This window comes from Amphibalanus amphitrite, unplaced genomic scaffold (assembly GCF_019059575.1).
Source record: "Amphibalanus amphitrite isolate SeventyFive unplaced genomic scaffold, NRLGWU_Aamphi_draft 001004F_arrow, whole genome shotgun sequence".
In the NCBI taxonomy this organism is placed as follows: domain Eukaryota; kingdom Metazoa; phylum Arthropoda; class Thecostraca; order Balanomorpha; family Balanidae; genus Amphibalanus; species Amphibalanus amphitrite.
This window is the reverse complement of record NW_024882498.1, coordinates 97,248-120,964: the sequence shown is the minus strand read 5'-3', so window position 1 is coordinate 120,964 and position 23,717 is coordinate 97,248. Positions and strand designations below refer to the sequence as shown.

Below are 23,717 nucleotides of genomic sequence, written 5' to 3'. Positions count from 1 at the left end.
TCCCCACTTCCTAGTTCCCAGACTGGGTTTGGAGATATAGTTTTACAGAAACATTTAGGAATGTCTGTAATGTAAGTTAAAAGCTAATACCGAAAGGAATGCACATATTTTCGAATTTCCTGTTTGCTGTATTGCTTAGTAAATGCCAGACGTCATGATGGCATGGCTGCGATTGATGGTATGCCGGATGGCCAGGGTACGAACTCACGGTAAGTCAGCTTGGCCGGCAGGCATCAACAGGCACAATAGTCTTACACTGATATCGTCACCCTCAGTTATTCGTCACCATTCAGCAACAAGCCCAGAGCTTCGGGCTTTGAACCGTAAGGTACAGGTGTAGGAGCAAGACATTGCGCCGATTCGAAGGGCTGGAAGGGCAGCATCGCGGGGGCTGGAATGCGCCTGAGCGGCTGAGACCATCCCATTGGGACGGGGGTGTTCTGGGTGCACTCAGCCGCTCATGCTGGGAAATGCATCCAATGGAGCTCTCCATTCGAATGATTAGGGTGACCTTTAGTCTAGAACAAGGAAGGATGACTGTTGGCTGGTCCCGAGGATAGATACAAAGGACAGGTAATGACATCATATAATGAATCGAAGACGGCCCCGGCCCGATCCTCTGATAGAGGTTCATCAACACGTATCTCGTTGTGGACCATTTCGTTTTCCTCCACCGTAGTTTTTGCACCGACCTGAACCGGTTGGAAGGTAACGATGTTCAGAAACCATAAAGATCGTAATTGTATATTCGTTGTATATTCGTTCACTGAGCAGGTAGGACAGGTTCAACACAGTGAAAACCTCATCCTATCATCCAATAATTATAAAGTAGTCTTCATGGAATGGAAAGGCTAACCTAACTCAACGAATATACAATTACGACCTTAATGGTTTCTGAACATCGTAATCTTCCAACCCGTTGAGGTCGGTGCAAAAACCACGGTGGAGGAAAACGAAATGGTCCACAACGAGATACGTGTTGATGAACCTCTATCAGAGGATCGGGCCGGGGCCGTCTTCGATTCATTATATGATGTCATTACCTGTCCTTTGTATCTATCCTCGGGACCAGCCAACAGTCATCCTTCCTTGTTCTAGACTAAAGGTCACCCTAATCATTCGAATGGAGAGCTCCATTGGATGCATTTCCCAGCATGAGCGGCTGAGTGCACCCAGAACACCCCCGTCCCAATGGGATGGTCTCAGCCGCTCAGGCGCATTCCAGCCCCCGCGATGCTGCCCTTCCAGCCCTTCGAATCGGCGCAATGTCTTGCTCCTACACCTGTACCTTACGGTTCAAAGCCCGAAGCTCTGGGCTTGTTGCTGAATGGTGACGAATAACTGAGGGTGACGATATCAGTGTAAGACTATTGTGCCTGTTGATGCCTGCCGGCCAAGCTGACTTACCGTGAGTTCGTACCCTGGCCATCCGGCATACCATCAATCGCAACCATGCCATCATGACGTCTGGCATTTACTAAGCAATACAGCAAACAGGAAATTCGAAAATATGTGGACTCCTTTCGGTATTAGCTTTTAACTTACATTACAGACATTCCTAAATGTTTCTGTAAAACTATATCTCCAAACCCAGTCTGGGAACTGGGAAGTGGGCAATTGCATCCTTATAAAGATAAAGTCGTGAAAATTACAATGGTGAAAACGGCTGCTGGTACACGCCAAGGCTCACACATTTTGGCATACAAAACGCATGACCACATTGACTTTTTCTCTGCAGTTGTGTGCTGAGCATTGCTGTCCCGTGACGCCTCAATATAGCTCAGGGGACATTGAGCGAGAAAATATAATATAGCGGAATTCCATGCATAAAATCGACAGCCGAATCAAGAACGTAGAGTCAATAGGGGTACTTCGATTACTAAAGCAGGCACGTAGGAAGAAGGAGGATGAGTTATTTCCAAGAGAAATGTGTTGTTCTTCCACAATCTCTTCCTATGAAAGGAGACATTAACCAAAACATCCCCTTCTCCATATGTGCCGACGACCTGCATGTCAATGTTCTATGCAGTTTGTGCGATATTCTTGCTCAATAATGAGCTGCGGGGCAGAAAGCTTCTTAGGAAAGCTTAGAATAATCACCTCGACCCGTCAGTGAACGCTAAAACACGGCTGACCGGGAACGCGGCGGCACGGCGCCAGCCGCCGCGTGGTGCTAGTGTGCGCGTAACTAACGGGGAGACTTCAACGCCTGGCGCCGTCCCGACAGGCTTCCGTTCAACCGCTCGCAGCAGGCTAGGTTTTCGTCCCAGATTTTTTTGATTGGTATCCTACGGCTTCAAGCATGCCAGGGACCAATAAAATTTAGTAGTGAAGACGATTAAAAAAAATCAAAATTCGACGATACACCCTAGTGGAGAGCCTTTGTCGTGTGGTTGTTGTTGGGTGTCCTGGGAGCTCTGAGAACTGGAAATGTGAGTTGATGTTGATTGAGTTTCGCCGTATTGTTTAAAGTCGGAGACTTAGGTTTAAACTATAAGTGTTTGTGGGTTTTGAATGAGAATGGGGTCAATGGGTGAAAGGATCCCCCAGATTTGAGCTTCGCGACGTGTGAAAACATTGGTACTCTCGGTAAAGGAGTAATAAAGTAATCTTGGCGTGGAGTGCCTATCAGACGCGTTGGGAAAAAATTGCGGGGGACGACAGCGGCGAGGCCCGTGCTTCTAGATACCGAACTGTTCACTGTTCAGCTTCCCGTCAGTCACACCATCTGATAGGGACGCCAGGGTCCGAGGCAGCTGGTTGGGATTTATATCACCGCAAACATCCTGTACGGTTACAACCACCCCTCTCTCCCAGCCACCTCTCCCGCTCTCCCAGTCACCCCTCCTCTCTCCCAGCCACCCCTCCTCTCAACCACCCCTCCTCTCTCCCAGCCACCTCTTCCCGCTCTCCCAGCCACCGCTCCTCTCTCCAAACCACCCCTCCTCTCTCTCAGCCACCCCTCCCTCTCCCTGCGGTGGGCGCCGTACCGCCCAAGGCCGTCCGGTCATATCTGAGCCGTTGCCCGTTGGGTCTCGAACCGCTGGGAAAGTCACCCTTGCGCGGAGCTGTCTGGTGCTTCGAATCTGACCGACCCGGTGCCGACTAGAGATGTCAATCGGATACCAACTTCTTGGTATACCGATACCAAACCGATGCCAAATTGGTAATTTGGTATTTCAGTTCTAATGCTTTTGGTATTTTGTTGGTATTACGAACCCTGACTAATGTATATGAGGCTGACAATTTGGTAAAAAGTTGGTATTTTCCTCGTTTTCTCAAGTTGTTTTTTTTTTTGGTATTTTCACATGTTTTTTATTAGAATTTGGTTTGGTATCGGTATTCCGATTTTCTGTAATTTATATCACTAGTACCGACGGCGGCGGACGGACTCGGTGACGTCACACTGATGTCATTAGATCCGGGATGGCTCCGCGGTGGTCGCTGGACGTGTCCTGGGGCGACTCTGACTGTGAATTGAGACTATTGGGGTGGCCAAAGTTGATTGAGATTTGAGATTAGCGTTGACTTTGGTAAAATGACCGAGAGGGATCAAAGGCAGCAGCAGTTTAGTGTAATTAGCTACTTCGACGTCAATGGCCATTAAGTATATTATGTATATTCTATCTTGACAGCCTGGTTTTGGGTATGTCTTCTTATCATTGTTAACACCGAATGTGATTGGCGGGCCCGGGTATCTTATTTCTGAACCACCTCACATCGAAGTGCCGAATCCCGTTTCTGTCTAGGGTTTCTCCCTCGCACTACACTGCTTATTGCGGGCGCGGCGTCTCTGGTCCCCGGTTCTGATCGTCCGGTACGTGGCTGTATCTTTGCTACCCTTCAGTCCGTCCATATATTTTTCTCTGTCACCATGCGGGTATACGGTGTCTCCGTCTTTGGGTCTGTTCTGTACCCTAGTGCATTGCTCTTCTGGTCCGTGGTCTATATGCTATAATTTCTTACTCTTCCTTGATGGTCATTTGGTCTGGTCTGGTCTGGTCTGTCCGTCCCGATCTGGTCCGTGGTCCGGTCCCTCCCGGTGTGGTCTGTCTGGTCTGGTCTCGCCTCACCGACTCCGTCCACCGCCTGCCCCCGGCTCAGGAGTGCGCATGCTGGACGGCGGGGTGAACGACTACGTGGAGGCCAAGGCGCTCAGCTACCGCAGGAACTACATCGACGTCTACAGCGCCAGCTGGGGTCCCGAGGACGACGGCAAGACGGTGGACGGGCCCGGCCCGCTGGCGCGCCGCGCCTTCATCGAGGGCGTGCTGAAGGTAGCGCTGCCGGGAGGACGCTCCCCACTCCCCGGGAGGCGGTCCGGGAACCTCCCTGGTGTGTGGGAGGGAGGGTGTAGCAGGTGGCGCCACTGAGCTCGATTAGACGGCGCATAGAGGCTCTGATGCCGGGCTGACTAGCCTCTCGTGCCCTCTAGTGAACTGAAGGCGCACCCGCCTATCTGCAAGCTTGTGTGCTAAACAGTTCGCCATCCCGCATGCTCTGTATCCCGGCTTGATGTGGTCTGTCCCTGGCTTACTTGTTCTCTGGCATGCGAATCGTGTGTCCTGCTTGCCCTCCACTCACATAGCTCTCTGCATATACAGGGTGGGGCAGCATAATCGGGAATGCTTTTTGGGCTCTGGTCATGAGTAGGCATGGCATTATTTTGATAAATTATATCATGGCAATGAAACGCCCAAAAGTTGTGCATCATCTGACATGACTACATCCATGAGCATGCAACTTCCTGGAAAAGAGCAGCAAAATAGTTCGACGGTGCTCCAAGTGCTTTGCGCGCGCCCATAGACACTAATGTTAAACGAGTAAAACAAGAACATTTTGTTTAAAACAATGCCATTCCACGTAAAGGTTGCTGGACAGGTCAACGTGTTATCACGGACGATAAGGATTGTGTGGGGATACTTAGGACAAAAAGTTAACGTAATCGTCGTAAAATAACTCTTAGCAGAGGACATACAAGATGACTCACTTGAATATAAGGAAGAAGCTCTTGAGCATATTAAAAAGAAACAATGTTCAAAACTTCAGCGACCAAAAATCTTATCACCGACTGGAATACGATAAAAAAGAATGGCATGCCATATAGGGGATTGTATCGAGAATATTGCAGCGGTCATGCAAAGTAAACATCCTGTTGATGTGATGGACCTATGGGTGGTCTTCAAGGGAGGTGCACGTGGTGCACCCTACTTCATCGAGCCCGGATAAAACGAGCACCTCTGGTAAATACATCCACACTCTGGCAGACTCACGTGGAGTCGTCGGAAGAGAGGATCACTGACGGTCCAGATCACGTCTTACGAGGACTCTGTCCGTGCTGGTACTGCAGTGAGGACGACATGTTATTGTGTAGGGCACCTCCACCTGAGATGAACCAAAAACTTCTGGTCCTTCAACTCCGCCGATTTAAATCCGACCAAATTCTTTATATGGAGCGTTTTTTGGTAGAAGTTTAATGAACAACTTATCATCAGTAAAAACGGTCTTCAGTGCAAGGTACGAAGCTGATGGGCGATCATGGACAAGCAGGAGGCTGCACGTGCATGCGCGTGCTTTTGGACCCGCCTTGAGAAGGTCATCGACGCGAAGGGCGGTCAAATAGGATGAGGGATAGGTAAAAGGTGACCGATTGATGGGATGTTGTTAAAATAGTGCTTGGAGCTATATTTTTAAATTCATGACCAAATAATCCCGTTTGATATTTATTCCCGATTATGCTGCCCCACCCTGTAGCCACCTTACTACCGAGGCTGTGACCATCAACCCATCCGTCGTTTCCATCCTCAGGATACTTAAACACTTCTCCTCCACGCCGCAACTCCAAATCCGGGCTGGATAAGCAACTAACCTCCCTGTAACTCATGCGGGCTGCTCCCTTGGAGCGGCACCGCTGCTCCCGAGGGAGCACCCCCGTAGCCTGGTGCAGTGAGTGCCTTGGGGCTGGTTGACCTGTCCTTCGGGATGGGCTCAGTCCCGGTGACTCACAAGGGTGCCTGTCCAGACCAATGTCTCCCCCTAATTCCTATCATCCTCTGGACCCTCCCGGCTCTGAAATGGTCGTCTCATTGGACCGAAAAGACCTAACCCAACAAAACAAACAAACAAGCAAACAAACCTGTCTGTATGTGCACACCTTTCCTCTACAGCATTGATATTTTGGCAGTGTTTGCTTAGACTTTAACAGCTAACTGGGTGCTGAAACTTTTTAATAGATTCAGATCCTTCAGCGACTGGAGTTTCGACAAGTTTCCGCAAGTATGCTAGAAAAGCATCCTTGATGCCGGGACCCGGGAGTAACTTAAATATGTATTGATATAGTGTTGTGTATTTAAACTGCAGCTGGTCTATTTCCCTCGCAATGGATTGCGTCATATTGCCTAGGTGTTTGCCATAGAACGTTTGCCTAAGGTCTGAGGCTCATAATCTATGGTTTAAAAAATATATACGGTGGGCGTAGATTGACAAGAGAAATATCACTGCCGTAAACAAATATAAACCCCGTAAACTCGTAAACCCGTAAACCTGCCGTAAACTGCGGGTTTCTAGGTTTTGTCGTCGGCCCAGAGATGAAGCACATCTGTATCTCGATGTCGTCCAATACAGCTGGGATTTCTGCGACCACAGCGCACTCTTGACCTTACCACCACTGTACTGGTCCCAATCTGAGCGGCGTGCGTTCGACCCGGCCTACTCCCACCTATCCTACCCGGCGTAGCTTTCTCTCCTTCTGGATTTATGGGACTGAGCCTTCAGTAACGTCCCCTCTGCGTCCCCCGCAGGGCCGCGGCGGCAAGGGCTCCATCTTCGTCTGGGCCTCCGGTAACGGCGGCCGCTACGTGGACAACTGCAACTGTGACGGCTACACCAACAGCATCTTCACGCTGTCCATCTCCTCGGCCACGCAGGGCGGGTGAGTGCGATCGGCGGGAGGGTGGAGAGGAGGGCTCGCGGAGTGGCTGACGGTACTGGCTATGTGCTGAGCACGGGCCGCGGTTACAGAGACTTGACATGCGACCGCGCAGGGATTGATAATTTCGGGAATAGCGCAAACTAGGGTAGGGCGTGTGCTTCCGTTCAACGCACCAATCCCGGCTAATGCACGTAGGATGCGCAGATGGCCCAGCCAGGTTCCTTCTACGCGATAACGACATTGCTAACTCTGGAATTTGGAGTCGGATATGAATGATAATCCTAAACAATATCTGCGTACATCTTGAGGCTGCCCAATTTATTGGAAGCATTCGCATTAAAATTTGCAACATCATCATATATCTCGCTCAGCCTCCAATCCAGGCACATGCTTAAATGACAGTTGACATCATATTTCAATGAAGTCGAAGCAAAGTAACACCGTAGTTTTCGCAAACAACTGCATTTTGACAATGCGTGACTCTAACTTCGACCTTTTGCGACGTAAACCGGTAATATCGTCTTGTGTCAAACGAATGACCTGAGCTAGATGCTTCCGTTATGGTTTTATCAACTTCTTAATGCCATATTTCACATACAATCACGTATCCCGTATGTCAAATGAAAGTTTCTAGAGTTACTTTAGAACTGCTTAAGCATGTAGGTATCGAAGTATTAAGGTGTTCAAGGCTTCTAAAAGCTTCGTAGATGGATGAAAAGGAACGATTCATGAAAGGCTCCCATTCTGTTGGTGAATCACAGCCCGTTTCGAATTCCTGGATGCATGCATATATTTATATGCGTAAACCACAACAAAAGATACATGATTCGTAAAAGCAAAGAACCTTACCATACCAGCTATCCAAGAAGCCGTGCGCCAGCCTGAAGCACAAAGTGTATACTGTATATCTTCCACTTCACCTTCCCGCTCCATTGATCTGAGTCAGTAACCGCAGGCCCGTCTGGCGATATTTACCGCCTGTCTCTGGGACCGGGGTCGGCGGCAGGCCCGCTGGCGGCTGTTCCCTTCAACTGCTTCTCGTCTCAGCGGCCTGGTTCAGTGAGGACCCACTGGGCGCTGTGTTCCGTCACCTGTACCCGTGCTGGCGGCGGCAGGAGGCCCGCGGGGTGCTGTTATCTTCAGTTTCCGCTCAGCTCAGCGTACAGCGGGATCGGGGGCGCTAATTTATGTTACCTCTGCCCGTACCTGCTGCCGCAGGGATCCGCAGGTGCCGCTGTTTTGCGGCGCGGCCGTCGCTGGGGTCCCCCGGAGACGCCTACCATTACTGAGCTGGCCTCAGCCGTGCTGACACGGAATGCCAACGAGGCACGCCGTGCGGCCGCGCACACGACCCTGTGCATACATATGGGGCAGTCAGGGCTCGTGTCAGGCAGCGCCAGGGCAGGCATGACTGATTATCTGTCAATTAGCGCTGAAGGCGGATGGGATGCTGCCAGTGAAGCCACAAGTCGGCCGGGTGATTAAAATGCGGTATAGTTTTTCGGTCAATATCTGCCCTCGTGGTTTGAATATCTCACGGGTTCATCAATCCGTGGCTGCGACTCCCAGTGCCGAACAGGAAGAGACCTGTCTCTCTGGATCACTGTTTCTGTCTCCGGCTCCGGCTCTGCCGTTATGTAAGCACGTGCCGGGCTCGTTCTGACTGCCTCCTCCAATCTGCCCGCTCCAGTGCCACCCAACAGTGACACGGACAGCGACTAGGTAACAGAGATGGCTCGCCATCCAGCTGATGACCTCGTGTCAATGTGCGTGTTGGAGCGTGACACACAGTCCGGTGTCAATTGACACAGCCGCCTCATACCATTCAGCGCTGCCGTCCGTGTGGCGTGACTACCGGGAAGCTGTGTAGTGGGTGGTCGAGTGTATGGTGTAAGTGGCACCGCTGGACTGAAAGGAGATGGGCGTCATCCTTAGAGGCAACAGGTCTGACCTGTCACAAGTTCTTTGAGTTCGGTCCCTAGAGGAAGAAGTATTTGACCTCTCCTTGGCGCGGCGCTCACACGCACGGTGTTGTTGAATTGGTTTCTGGTGAAGGGCTCAAGACGCTAAGCTGGGGCTTTGCTACCGATCGCAGCCGGATTTAGGCGAACAAAGTGCACACCTTTCCATTATCGATTGTGGAAAGTAATGTCAATTATTGGCGTTTTTTGGCGTTTCATCTCCGTTGCTTACATGCTACAGGCACTTTGTAGGACAAAGTATGAAGTAGCTCTCAGATATACGACTCGAAAGTCGATATGTTATGAGTTCGGGCGGAAATAGTTTTTCATGGTTTGTTATCGTGACTGAAAAAGTTAAGTTCGTGACTGTCTGTGGATCCCCGTGATGACCTGAGCATTGGTATGCCGGAAAACTACCTACATTATGAACTTGGTACCGTTGGTGGTCACTGTCAGGATGCCAAATCATTGGTGCGAGGCCTTTGTTATGTATGGACACTATTATCAAAATAAGACGGTCCCAAACACAGCAATGTCCACTGTCCATTCATCATTGTCTTGTTTCTGGTTACTGAGAATGATAAGCGAGAACCCATTTCGACGAATTCTGATATATGCGGGTTGAATCGTCAACGACAGAAACGCTATGCTATTAGGCAAAACCTTGTTTGATTGTCCATCATCGGCATATTCAAAAGCCACTTAGGCGTGTAATGATGAATTGGCAGTCTTCAAGTGTTTAAAATGATCCGGGCCTGACCAGTAACCCACGAGTAATTGCATGTAAATGATTTAAGTAAGGATGATGCAAGTATTTGCTTTGTTCCCTCATTTTCATGGAGTGATTTCCGATAAGATGTGTCGCTACGCTCGATGATTATGCCAATTGCCGATTGTTACTGCATGACGATCTTCGATGACATTGGTCGTAGATGACATTGTTATGTCGTTACCAAAGCAATTCGAGTATTGTAATGTATGTACGAGCACGTCATCAATGACAATAGACCTACTGTTATCTTTGATACTTAAAGGAAGACTGCCACCTTCAAAAAGTTTTCTCAGATCGGCCTATGATTTATTCCCTGGACAAAACAAAATTTTAGAATTCACCTGACAAAGTATCATCACGTGAATCGCGAAAAAAATTGTCGATTATCATACAATTATCAATCGGTTAATGTCTAGCGACAATGTTTACACATCACTAGACTTCAAGGTCATAAGATTATTACATTTTATTTGAAAAAGTAAGGTATTTTATGATATACTAATATATGATTTCATAAGAAATTGGCCATGTTTAATCTATTTTGCATTTAAGTTCGTAAAACATTTAAAAATCATGGCTCATTTGGAATGGGTGTCGCCCATGTTAAACCCCATTTCCCACACTTTTTTTGGAAAAAATGAACTACTGAATATATAAGTTTAACTTTTATTTTGACACTCCAAAATTCTTCTCTGATCTCGAAACAATCAAAGTTTTGACATATATTTACCAAAAGATAAGAAAATTCATGTTTCAAAGTTATCGATAAACAGTAGAGATGTCGGTTTTCTTGGACTAAAAAATGGCATCAAACTGAACTTTGGTCTCCGATTTCTCGCAAACGGGTTCAAATTTCGGAAAACCGACTTCAGTCTGGGACATAGGTGACTCAGCTCTAGTGAAAACCGTTTTGTGGAAAAAAGGTGGCAGTCTACCTTTAAATACCATATAAAAAGCAAGTGAGTGACAACCCAAACTTGTAAGTTTGCTTAGGTAGAAAGAAGCCAAGCGGCTAGCGTGACGGACTGACCGGCAGCTGGTTTTGTATGTGAACCCGTAGGAAGGTCTCTGACCGGGCGCTGGTGGAGGTAGAGTGTAGACTGCCCGGGTCCTGCTGGCCGATCTGACCCCCGCCCGATCCCCCCCGCCGCTGCCCATGCCGCCCACTCGGACATCTGAACGCCGGGAGCTGAATCAAATCAGTGGATCGCCGGCCGGCCGGCCGCCAGACGCGTGTTATCTGGGCCCGGCCAGATCACAGACGGCGCGGCGGCACGGCCGGGACGGCTGACCTTTCCAGCGGCCGGCGGACGCCGCCGCCTGACCGGACTCTAGGACCGACCCGGGCAGCGCCACCGGTGGCACCCCGTCTCCGCCGACCGTCCCACAATGCCTGCAAATTGACCCGCCCAGCGCCTGTGCCAGTTGAATTCGATGGTCGTCAGGGCGGCGCTATGGTGTGTTAAAATTCATCCCTCCGCAGCCGGACTGAATTGAGAGCGTCTTTGTAGTCCTCTCTTCGCCCCCAATTGGGTGTCTGCCTATTGGTGATCCATCTCCTGGTTACATGTGTCAGCGACGGTGGAAATTCTGCAGTCTGGATTCAGTGGAAACCCCTTGGCTCTGTATTACCGAGGCTGCTCCTGCATTGGAAACACCTCATGATGCTGCCCTGTCTGCTCCGGGGCATTGTGGAGATGATCCCACTGACCCCAGCGGATATCTGCCGCTAGTCGGTGGGTCTTTGTGGCTGTTGTTTACGATCACTGCTTCTGTCGGGATCGGTCGGCCTCAGGTCACAGGGTATGAGTGTGGTGCTCGGACATACGGTCTGTGAATGTTCCATGCAATCGTAAGGCGGGTCTGCCGCGCGGGTATAGTCAGATATGAACGGCCTCACATGTTAGTCACACCTCTCTGCCCCCGCATCTTTTCTTTTTGAATTATTCACAAATCACATGTATTTTTTATTGTCAAAGCACTGCGTATGCTGTGTACACCTACGCTGCCTCACTGGCGTATATTTAGCTTCCATTTACTCTTTACTCGTGATAATGACTTTACCCTGGAGACCTCGGTACGTATGTTTAGCTGTAGCCTACTTACTTGTGAGAGCTGTGTTACCCTGAAAATCCTGGTCCAAAATATCTCGCCGGGTGGGCAGCGCATTAGATAAGTGCCACTGCAGGTGGCGGGAGTGCCAGCGCCGTCCGTTACTGCCCCTGTGTAATCCCGGGCGGGCGCCGGGCCCATGAACAGCTGCAGTTGGGCCGGTCCGGCCGGCCCAGTTCATTACTTCCAAACAGCCGGCTGAGCCGAGTGGCCCGTTAGCCCGTCTGTGCCGGCCTCGACGCTCCACCGCAGTACCCACTCGACTTGGGGCGCCGGGGCCATCCTTTTAGCGCGGACGGCTGGCGAGCGAAACAGTCGGCACCGAACACAGATCGGTCAGTGGTGCAATGACGCCGTGTGGTGCCCGCTTGAGGTCCGGCGCGGCCTGTGGCGCGCGCGGTGTGGCCACGGCTTTAGGGCGGTCTGAGGTGGAAATGAGCGCCTTGGAAGTATGGAGATGGACAACGTTTGGCGATTCGTGACTGGGTTTGGTGTGAAGTCCGGTTGCTTATGCAATGCTATCCAGCCGCAAGTGTGTGTCATGGACTATGTATTTGTGCTTATTTCTCGTCGTGGTGGTGTTGTTGTTTGACTGACTAAATGATGGATCCGCTCCTCAGCTGTCAGAGTCGGTGTGTTAGGGTCTCTCCAATCGCCTTACCATCCATCCTTCTTTTATCATGTTTGTCCGTCGGCCGTTTGCACCACGTCTTTATCAATTATTCACCAGGGCCGTCAATACCCGCCATACGAGCCTCCTTACCTCCGCTAGTGCCGTCACCTCCCCACACGAGTCGAGTATCTGCACAATGGACTACACAGTGGCCCGCTGTGTACTATCCTGAAACTACCCGTCACCTTGCTGCACGACCCGAGTGTCTACACAGTGCACAACTCACGGCGGCACCCCGTTCGGTGAACTGTTCTGGAATGACAGCTCTGCCGCCGGCCTTATTATACAATCGTAGGCGTATTACATCGGATGGGTGCCCTGCGATATTGTGAAAGTCCTGTATGCTCGCTAAAGGTGCGGGAAATGCGAGAGTTGTCTTGCCTTCACACTCAAAGTGAACTGAACGATCTCGGTGATAGCTCCAGTTAGTCGTGTGACTGTCCTTTTGGTATATTATAATTGAATCGTCGTAACATACGGGTGTAAGAGTGATTGAATGTGAGCACACCCGCGAAACTTGGCACATAACCGGAAGAACGGTAATGTTGAGTGCAGCAACTCGCCTGCTTGGAAACTGGAAAGTGTCTGGTGCCCGGTGCCTGCTAGTAAGTGCCTGCTTGATTAACTCGACAAGAGCTGAGTTCTCCCGGTTATTCGACAGGTTCAGAAAGGTTCTGTCGAATACTTCTTACATTATCGAGATACCTAGTCAGGTCACATTCAGATTCATTTCAATATTTATTTCAGTGAGTTATTGGTGTTTTCTACTGCTCCGCCATGGTTCTGTACCCCTGTGCCGTCCACCAGACCTAGTTTTTTTTCCGAGTCTCCCACCCGCCGCTATGCCCACGCGGCCCGGGGTAGCGTGGGCGGCTCGTCGGTCGCGGCGCTCCGAGCCGGCTGCCGGCGTTAATTACACGGACCCAGCTGGTAACTTTGTCGCCCGCCATTCAAAGCGGCGTGGCAACAGCCGGCCGCTGACGGAGGAGGGCTGGATTTTACAGGCCTGCCTCCTGATGGCTGATCATTGGCAACTCGGGTCACGTGGTTCACGTGGTCGATCATGTGGGACAGTCCCTGACATTGTCGTTTGATTTGAAACTGGAACGAATGAGACTTCGTCTTTATATTTTATTTCATTATTTCGTGGGTTCGTCATTATTTCCCTGGATCATTATAACTAGCTATTACGCCGATAACTTTTGTTTTCCGCCATTTCAACTTTTCAAAGCGCCGCCACGCATTCTTTGGAACTATGATTGGAATAAATTTAGGTAAAAAACAGGCTCTCCTGATGCCATTTTAAGTCTTCTGCTATTAAACGATCTTAAAGAGCCAAGCCATTGTTCATTCACATCAGCACACCATGGAATGATACCCTACATGGGCTGATAGCTTTTACACCCCGAAGCTCACCACACAACTCTCATACATAACAGCGTCACATACACATCCGCTGCCACGGCACTCGGACACTGGGCGGCGGCCGGCGCTGGCTGACAGGGACGCGGCATGCGGCGAACTCTGGCTGTCTCAGAGGACACCGCGCGGTGGACACCTACATTGTGACAATGACATTGTGATAACCGACATTGTGACTGCCTGGGACACCTGGTAGGCTAGGGAGAGGGACCCTGACTGACGCGGTCACCGGGTGGCGGGTGGCGGCCGGCGCTGACTGACAGTGGGACGTGTCTCTCTCTGTTTCAGGAAGAAGCCGTGGTACCTGGAGGAGTGTGCTTCCACCCTGGCCACCACATACAGCTCCGGTCTGCCGTCCCAGGACAAATCGATCGCCACCTGCGACCAGGACGCCGCCCTCCGGCCCAAACACATCTGCACCGTGTCACACACAGGTGAGTGGTCACACACAGGTGAGAGCTCACACACGGGTGAGAGCTCACACACGGGTGAGAGGTCACTCACAGGTGAGAGCTCACACACGGGTGAGGGGTCTCACGCGGGTGAGAGCTCACACACGGGTGAGAGCTCGCACACGGGTGAGAGGTCACACATAGGTGAGAGCTCACGCACGGGTGAGAGCTCACACACGGGTGAGAGGTCTCACACGGGTGAGGGGTCACACACGGGTGAGGTTTCACACCCGTGTCCTTTTGGTATGCCTGGAGCACGCCTTTTGCCCCGGCTAGTTCGCACCTGTGTCCTTTGGGCCGGCTGGTCCAGCCGCCGCTAACCGGAAAATTAGTGCAATTTTGCTTCGATGGTAGTGAACGGATGAAGTTGTCGCAATGTCTCTCTGAGCTTGAAGTCCACGTCTGGCTCTGGCAATACAGTAATTGAATTGGGAGCTGTTAATTAGTTAATCTGAAGTTTAGATGGAAGTTTAAATAGCCTTATTCTTTCGTTAATTCAGGTGAGCTACATTCCGAAATGCTGAGAAGCGTTTGCGTTAACTGAATCGACTTCATAGTGAATCAAATATCCCGAGCGCTCTCCTTTCTGCTGCCCGCACAGATGAAGCCACACACCCGGCCTCTTCGACGTAGTCAGTCAACTACACTTGCCTCATGCAAGTCGTGGCTCTCAGCATTATCTTGTCGGCACTTGTCCAGTCAACCCCTGCCCGTTCCTTACACACGTTCAGCTCGGTCACCAATCGCCGCTACCTGGTGACCGTCGTGATATCGCATTCTCCTTTCCGACATCCACCACTTGACATTTGTCATCTCAACACCGATATCCGACATATATATTACATGCCTACCACTCGGGATCATGTCATGGTAGCATCTCGATCTGTCATTTATCCCGACAACTGACCGTTGGGTCGTCCCGTCTCGGCAGGTACCTCGGCGTCGGCTCCGCTGGCCGCCGGTATCATCGCGCTGACGCTGGGAGCCAACCCCAACCTGACCTGGCGGGACATGCAGTATATTACGCTGATGACGTCTCGGCCGGAGCCACTGGCGCACGAGCTCGGCTGGCTCACCAACGGTGTCGGACGGAAGGGTGAGCTAGGGACGGGATGGGACGCAGTGGGGTGAGGGGGTGAGTGAGGGCTGGACCGGGGTTGGAAATGTATGCGAGGGATGAGCAACAACAAACAATATTAATGTCATCGAACAGTTTTTTTAGGATGTGTGAAAGACGCATTTGACCAGACCCCTCCTCTGAGTTTCTTGTTCTCTCCTGGATCTATCTCTCCATACCGTGTATTTGAGCTCCCCGTTTCCCCGCTATGTCGCTCTGGCAGTGAGCCACAAGTTTGGGTACGGCCTGATGGACGCTGGAGCCATGGTGGACCTGGCCAGGCGGTGGCACACTGTGCCCACACAGCACATCTGTATCACCCCTCTGGACAGCCGTACTCGGTGAGTTTGGGCGCAACCCTCGGTCAGTGCTTAGCGAGTCGTCGCTAAACTTGATTCACTTTTATTTGAGTCTTTTGTATTCAGTTTTAGCCTTTAGGTGATATATACCAGTTTATATTGACGCTATTTTATGTTCGTTCATATCTGAAATCGAGTGAAATGTTTGAGCCAAATAGATAAACTCATGGAATATGTACGGCTCCCTCTGCAAACAACGCCCTTGGGAACGGGGAACTATTCTTCATTTCTATTTAGACGTGTTCGTATGTAAACGCCTGTCATGCATTTCAATTTTAATGATTGCATATAATTTCACTGCATCTATATAATTTATTTCACTGATGGTGGACTGGTCCGTGGCATGCGACCCTTTCTGCATTGCACAATGCACATGATGCATTACCAGCTCATTTAAAGCAAGAGTAATGGGCAGGTTGTGACGGCCGGTCAGTGGCACCGTCAGTTTAATGTCACATGCCCGTGGCTGGTCGGTACCTCAATATACCCTGGGTCGGTACACTGCCGTGCACAGCCCTATCATCAGACCGGCGCTGCGGCGGTGACCGCCACAGGGAACCGATACACTCAGTACTGGCCCCTGGAACGGTGGGCCGTCCCTGTCCCGTCGCGCGGCCCGCACGTGCCGCCGCCGGTCCCGACAAATGTCCCGATCGGACTGCCTATGTTTTATTCGTGGAGGACGCCAGAGCCAACGACGTGGGCGGGCCAGCGGTATGACCGCTCCTCGGCCTCGCGCCTACTGCGTAGACCATGACTTGGGATGTGGAGGGCATTGATTGCCTCATATGGTGGATAACACGACAAGAATGTGGATAGTTCGATCGGTCGAACTAAACGGCGTATCAAATATGAATATCGCGTGATGCGCTTTCAGGGCGAAATGACGGATGCTTTTCGTGCGTTGATTAATTCATATTGAGCGCTCAGAGTGGTATTCAGCGGAAGTCAATGGCCGTCCGGTATGTGGCATTTTACGTAGGCTGACGAAGTACACACACACACAAGGTAGAGCCTTGGTTACCCTCGAATCCTAATAGCGTGTGGCTCCTATCGTAAAAGGCTCGATGTACGTCAAGTTTGACAGATAATCTTTTGCTATGAAAAGCATAGCATCATTATCAATTGTCCAAAAAAGATTAGGCATTGCATTAGTTAGAATAGTCGAAGTCGTTTACATGTCGATACAAATACACGTGACGTCGTTACAAAGGCTGCTATTAGGTATTGTCGACGCGCCTTGTAAACCCACTGGAGTGGCGCCGTCTTGTTAGCCCCAAGAGCCACCCACCTCTGTCGATTCTGTTGAGCCAGTGTTCGGGACCGACGTCTGGTACAGCGTTTCTATGGCTGGCACCTTTTCCATGCCCAGACTGCTCTACCCGTGCCCGGCTGACGTGTTATCAATGTTACTGTGACGGGCGTGGGCGGGCCGAGCTCCCGTGGGGCCGGTGTGGGCCTGGTCAGAATTAATTCCCGCCCCTCCATTGACGACCATTACAGGCTGGTTATGCAGAATAGACCGTGTCCAATTCGTCTTCCCCCGACGGCGGCTCGCGGCCAGGGTTGGCGGCACCATTTACATACCGATTATTGAGAGCTCCAGAATGTTCCGCGGCTCATCGATGGCTGTTCTTCCGCCATCATCGATCTCGCTCAGCGCCTGTTCCATAGTGCTCCCGGGAATTAAGTGAATGGTCTTAATCAGCATGTCAAACTCTCAATTTTCATTAGTGTGCCTTTTCATTAGCGGCCTACAAACATGCATCCAATTAATGTTTTCTCACCCCTGAACTTTGTTGAAATAATGTAGGACGAATTGTGTCACATCCGGGTCGTCAAGCAAGTTTCACGATTGCCTGCTGTATTAATCCCTCTAATGACGTTTGCCCTTCGTCATGATTAAATATTTTCGCCGCCGAAATAGCCACTTAAATCATGTCTGAAGACGGGCATAGCGACGTCGGCGGCCGGCGGAGAGCCGGCGGCAGTGCCGTAACCGGGCGCCATATCTCAGCCCCCGGCCGAAATTGCCCCCTGAATGACACGAGAGGTCCGAGTGGCAGCATGGCGCCGTCGCGGGACGCCTGCTCACAGCGGGGCCGTGCCGGATGTGAGGGGGCGGGAGGGGCGATCTCTGGGCGCCTGAGATAACTGCGAGCGGGGCCGGTGAGCGCCGCCGGGCGGCCGGCCACCGTCGGTGGTGCTCGGACCGTCCGCGCTGGTTCGGGGGCGGTCAGACGGTCATCATGGGGCTCTGAAACCGGCCGGCCGGCCGCCGCAGACGTCACCGCCGGCCGCAAATGTCGCGGCTCGGGACTGCGTGAAACGCTATCGGTGCAGTTTAGTGCTCTGATCGCGCGCGTCTTGTCTAGGGGGAGTACGGGGGTACAGCTAAAGTTTGACGTCTCAAACGTTAGTTGGAAACTGATGAGCTGTACAGTTACGGCTGTCTTCACCGCGCCCCGCCGGAGTTTCCGGCCGAATGTGCTCCCTGACGCCTCTCCCCTGCATCTAATTTCCGAGTGGATGGTCCTACAATTCCAGTAAAGGCCATGTTGCCCCCAACGTACTCGGCTTTTGGATCCATTTTGGCCCTCGACATTTCAACCCAATTAGCTTAGGGGCTCGTCCAACATTGCAATTAGCAGGGCGCATAGTTGGCAAGATGTGCCATGATGCTGAAGAAGAAACCTTGTTGTATGAATGCCCGTAATAGAACTAGATATTCACACAACTGGGCATTATCGGGTGCTGGGTGCTGACCTACCTAGCGAAGGAAGCAACGACTAATCCAGATATGAAACTACTGGGGGACCGTTTTTATGTAGCCAGTAACGGCTGGCTGACCAGGACTGACTTACTGACTCATCGACTATCCGTCCTTCCTTATGACCGAATGTCGATGGTGGAGTCATTATGCATGATAAATCGGTGTCATTATATTGGCCACCGACCAATGTAATGACATGTTCAGTATTCAAGACCGAAGAAGGGAGCCCCTATAAAGAAGACGACTGTCCGGTTAGAACATATTTAGGACCGAATAAGCGGGCCTTTCATTGCGTTGGATGGGGTGTACAATGTGCATAGTCAACAAACGCTCGTTGAAGGGTAGTTAAACGTCAATCCGTTGTACGAAATCAGCCGGGCTCCGTCTCGTGGGTTGTGAGTGGGCTGTTTTGGATGATACTGTTACGGACACACCCCGCGCCCCAGGACTGGTCCATGAGTCGCTGTCGAGTCGCTGTCGGACGGCGAATTCATTAGCGGGTCGGATCTGCGCACCGACGGCGCCCGGCGCCCTATTTAGGGCCCTTCATTTGTCAGGGGTACTGATTGCCCGGGGAGCGTATTCGCCAATTGTATTACACGAATCGGCCCATCAACTAGCGACATCTCTAGTGCGACGTCATAGCCATCCGCCGCGACAATGCATGCATTGAGGCTAGATTTGAGTTGAGACTATTTTTCCATTGTATATGGCCATAGGCATGTCTGTGTCGCCGTAGCCGAGTGGTTAGAGTCTCGGTGTGATGAACGACAGGTCGGTGGATTGATTCTTGCTTCAGCGGTTCTTTTCTCTTAAAAAGAAGTCGGTCGTAGACGCGCATTTTTGGCCCCTACGTTCGCACGCCAATATCGTACGCCCAATAAATCTCTGACAAGTGTTCATCTGATTAAGGAATACCTAAGTTGCAAAAGAACTGCAGTTGCAGTCTATACCTGAACTACCAATTTTGTTACGGCACTGTCGATATTCGTCAAAGTCGGAAGAGCTATTATGAAACACACTCGAATGACAACAGATTCCTGTATTATTTCATCGATCAGATAAGACATGTATAGAGATAAATTGATGACAGCCCGCCGTGAGCATGCAACTTAACAACCAGTCCCAAGTTATCTTCATAAACGTCTAATATAAATCTTTTGACTTTAACTAGATTCCAAGTAAGAGGACTTAGGTATCCCCCTGGCGGCTGAAATGTAAAAGTTATAGTTAGGGCATAGCTCCTATAGATGACGCTCTGACGGCTGGAAACTGATTATCTCGTCCCGTGATTACGCTAACAGCTATGCCGAACTTTTTTGTGCATGGTGATTCTTACACGAAAAGCTATCTAATAGCCTGCTTACCAGCGTGCGATTTTTACTTTTCATCTTAGGTTTCGCTACTTTTAGGTACTTTACCTTGCCAAGTGCCCACCTACTTTCAAAAGGTCAGCGCCGCCCCTGTCAATGCTGCGTGCTATCACCCATTGGCAGTGAGAAATATTGATCAATGAATGGCCATCGCCCAGCACCATTTGTCTTTCCATTGGCTACGTTCGCATAGTATGCACTATGCATTAGTGATGTCAATCACAGAAAATCAGAACACCGCTACCAAACCAAATACAAACAAAGACCATTGGAAAATACCGAAACCGAACCAATTGGTTGGACTGCAAATATCTATCTTATGCAACATATTCATTAGAAGAATGCCTACGTCTGATTTCTTAGGTGCACGCCGTTACAAATGTATAAAAAACGCACAATGACAGATGACAGATGACACTAAAATCGAAGTCGCCGAGTGGATTCGTACCACCTACCTCTGAATCACCAGTCCGATACTCTAACCACTTCGCCACGGCGACAATGTAGCTCATGTCGCTTAAATGTCAATAAGTTAAAACCTAGCTTCAATAGACGCCACCAGGGCGAGGACCGAAAGTATGACGCCACGCTGACGTCAATCAGGAGGCAAGCTATTGGTTGGCCGATTCGTGTAATACAATTGGCGAATACGCGCCCGGGGACCCCCGGCCGGACCGGCGGCGCCGTTTTACCAACGCGATTTGCCTTAACGAGACCGAGTGTCGGCGCGAATGAGCCGTACCTCCGGTGGGGAGAGGGAGAGTGGGGCGAGAGGCGAGAGAGCGGCGCTCGTCGGGCGCTAGCGGAAGGCTCTCCGGGGCGCGGTGTGTTCAGTTTCGTGTGAGCACCTACTTGGGTGCCGAGTGCGGCATTGTTCGTCCTGTTTGCCGGCTACAGAGCGGCAGAGCGGAATGCCAAAGGTCGGTGCCGTGCTGCGAACTCGAGCCCAGGTAGTTGGGATGGAGAGTAAAGTAGGTGTTGGAGAGAAGGATTCGTAGGGGAGGGTTGTGTTTAACAGCAGTGGGACCACCATAGCGCTAATGAGCCACGCCTGTCTCGGCTTGAAATGCCGTACCGAGTGATATGTCGACTCTCTCCTCGGGCTGTGTTACCGAAACTGTTGTTTATCAATACCATGTATATTGTCTAGGTCTATCCGTCTGTCCGCCCTGCTGGGTACACGTCCACTGCCTTGTCCGTCTAACCCGCCCCGTCCTCCGGCAGCCGAATCCCACCCGAGGAGGGCGGCGAGCTACACACATCGATGGAAGTGAACGCGTGCCAGGGCTCGCCGCAGTCGGTCAACTTTCTCGAGCACGTGCAGTGCAAGGTGACGCTGACACACGTGCCGCGCGGCGGCCTGCGCATCCTGCTCAGCTCTCCGTCCGGCACTGTCAGCACACTGCTGTTCGAGCGGCCGCAGGACGTGCTGGGAAGCAGCTTCGACCGCTGGCCCTTCATGTCGGTGCACTTCTGGGGCGAGCGACCCGAGGGCGTCTGGAACCTGACGGTGGTCAACACCAAGGCGGCAGCGTCGGCGGGCACCTCCAGTTCGGACAGCGTGCTCAAGGAGTGGCAGCTGATCCTGTACGGGACCGAGCAGGAGCCCGTCCACCTGACACCGGCCGAACAGGTGCGTGTGGGTGACAGGTGACAGGGGCGAGGGGCGGTTTACTGGAGGGTCACAGCCCATATGAGGTCACATGGCTACATGAGGGTCGCAGAAATCACAGCGGGCGTGGTAGATAAAAGATGGAGCTTGGTTCACGGCCTGTCGTTATACCCCTGTTTTGTCTCTGTTTGTCTGTTTGTATGAGACTGTCTGTCTATGTCTATTTATGCCTAGTTATTATGCATTAATGTCATATGCCTGTCTATCTGACTCTCCGCCAGTATGGGAATTTCTGTTTGTCTGTCTGTCTGCCTGCCTGTCTGTTTGTAGAGGTTCGTTTGTCTGCTTATATGAGTGACTTCCGTCTGACGGTTTTCTATAGCGTTCTGTCACTGACAGCTCCGGGACGTCAGTCGCACTCCCCCCCCCTCCATCCCCCTCCCCCAGCGCCGCCGCCGGCAGCGTTATCGTCTGCCGGTGAAGGTAGCATCGCCCGCTTATAGCACCACTGCTGAGGAGCGGCAAGCCAAACACAATTTCCGTGATAAAGGGGAAAAGAGCCGGGCTAACGGGCCGACTGCCTGTTTACTCGAAGCCAACCATCCTCGAGGGAGACGATAGCACCTAAAACGGGCGTCTCGAGCGCTGTGATTGAAAGCTTTGGATCGATTTTGATCTGGGAGCGTTCTCTGGGCGCCGCCCACGCGGGCAGTGATGCGTCGGCCGCAGAGAGGCGAATGCTGACCGATTTACCTACATTGGTGGGTCACTTGTGCTCATCGGAGACGCTCTGCTGCAGTCGGTGGCATATTCATCACATCTTTTATTGGGAGGGGTGTGATGCCACCCTGGCCTATCAGCCCTCTACACCGGCTGCACTAAACTATGAGAGGAATGTGACTAGCGGTCGCGATCGATGGCTACGGGGGTCGATGGCCTACGCTGGAGTGCTGGTAGATGTGCTATTGTGTTGTATGCCGTGTGTAGATGTGGAATAATTATAGCCGAAGGCTGCTGTGGCAGCATATACTAGTAGAGATTGTGTCAGAGCGCCCATCTCCCCTCTTGGCGTCCCAGCGTGGCGGTGCCGTGCGTTTCGACGGCGGTACTACGTGTCTCGATACTGACGGCTCAGGTGCCCCGTGTTTCGGCATTGTACTGTGGTCCATAGTTTGTCCCGCTCCTGACCCGGTCCAGCCCGGTGGCACCGTTCGTCCCTGCCCGGTCCCCGCCTCCGGCCGTAACCGGTCGGTCACGCCCCGCAGTGTGACCGACGGTCAGCTGTCGCAGTGGCGCACCGATTGGCCCGATTTGACCGGACGGCTCCTCTGTCTGCCGTCCGTGACCAGGGCTGGTGCCATTTGTCCGAGAGAACCGCGCCGCCACCGCCGGCCGACCGGGGCATGGCACGGAGGCCGGAGCGGCCTGTCCGTCACTACTTGTAATGCTTTCCAGAATCGCTCACCGTCTGCGATTTCTCGTGAACCATTATGACGTTTTTGTCGACGGATCGTGGCTCAATTATGTTTGAAAAGACTGGAATTGTAGTTACATAATTGCGCATCAGTGTCTCTAGTGAAGCGTCTTCTGAGCTTCTGAATTGGACCCAAGCTGTTTACGCTGATGGAGCAAGATCTGCGCTGGTGGATTAGATCTTCAAGGGTGCTCGACTGAGCGGTATTTAGTTACAGCCAGTGTGTGTGACTAATTTGGCTAATTATCACAGTGAAAGAAGTATGTGTGTGTCCTACCCTACACTAACCTAACCGTCACCCTGAATACGCTGTGCGTGCGTGCGACATGACATTGATGATTGTCTGTCCATGTCTGTCCGTCTATCAGACCATTAGTCTGACCACCCAGTCTGTGCGATGCGGCCGTCTATCTTTGTCTGCCTATCAGACCGTTAGTCTGACACCCTAGTCTGTGCGGTGCGGCCGTCTGTCCGAATCTTTTAGACTGCCAATCTAACCAGTAACCACCCTGTACCCGCGTTGCCGACAGGGCACCGGCAGTGACGCTGGCGCCGGCCACTCTGCCGTGGTCAGTCGCAGCGAGGACTCGTCACCGGGCGTGTACTGCAGTCGCAGCTGTGTGCTGGCCTGTCAGAGTCAGCCCGCAGCCGATATGTGTAAACGGTGCCGCGACCACTATAAGAGG

The 23,717-nt window shown here is 51.6% G+C and overlaps 1 protein-coding gene across 3 annotated transcripts in view; it reads left to right on the top strand.

Annotated features, from left to right (window-relative positions):
• The window catches only part of LOC122369072 (furin-like protease 2), an 84,960-nt gene that overhangs the window by 10,079 nt on the left and 51,164 nt on the right, over positions 1–23,717 (top strand). For all 3 annotated transcript variants that reach the window (XR_006254348.1, XM_043343456.1, XM_043343457.1), the window contains exons 7-13: positions 4,105–4,277; positions 6,801–6,931; positions 14,160–14,305; positions 15,255–15,419; positions 15,664–15,781; positions 21,170–21,578; positions 23,562–23,716. Coding sequence is in view for 2 of the 3 variants with exons in the window: in XM_043343456.1 (XP_043199391.1) it covers positions 4,105–4,277; positions 6,801–6,931; positions 14,160–14,305; positions 15,255–15,419; positions 15,664–15,781; positions 21,170–21,578; positions 23,562–23,716 (1,297 nt within the window). In the remaining variant the exon portion in view is untranslated. The remainder of the gene's footprint in view (positions 1–4,104; positions 4,278–6,800; positions 6,932–14,159; positions 14,306–15,254; positions 15,420–15,663; positions 15,782–21,169; positions 21,579–23,561; position 23,717) is intronic.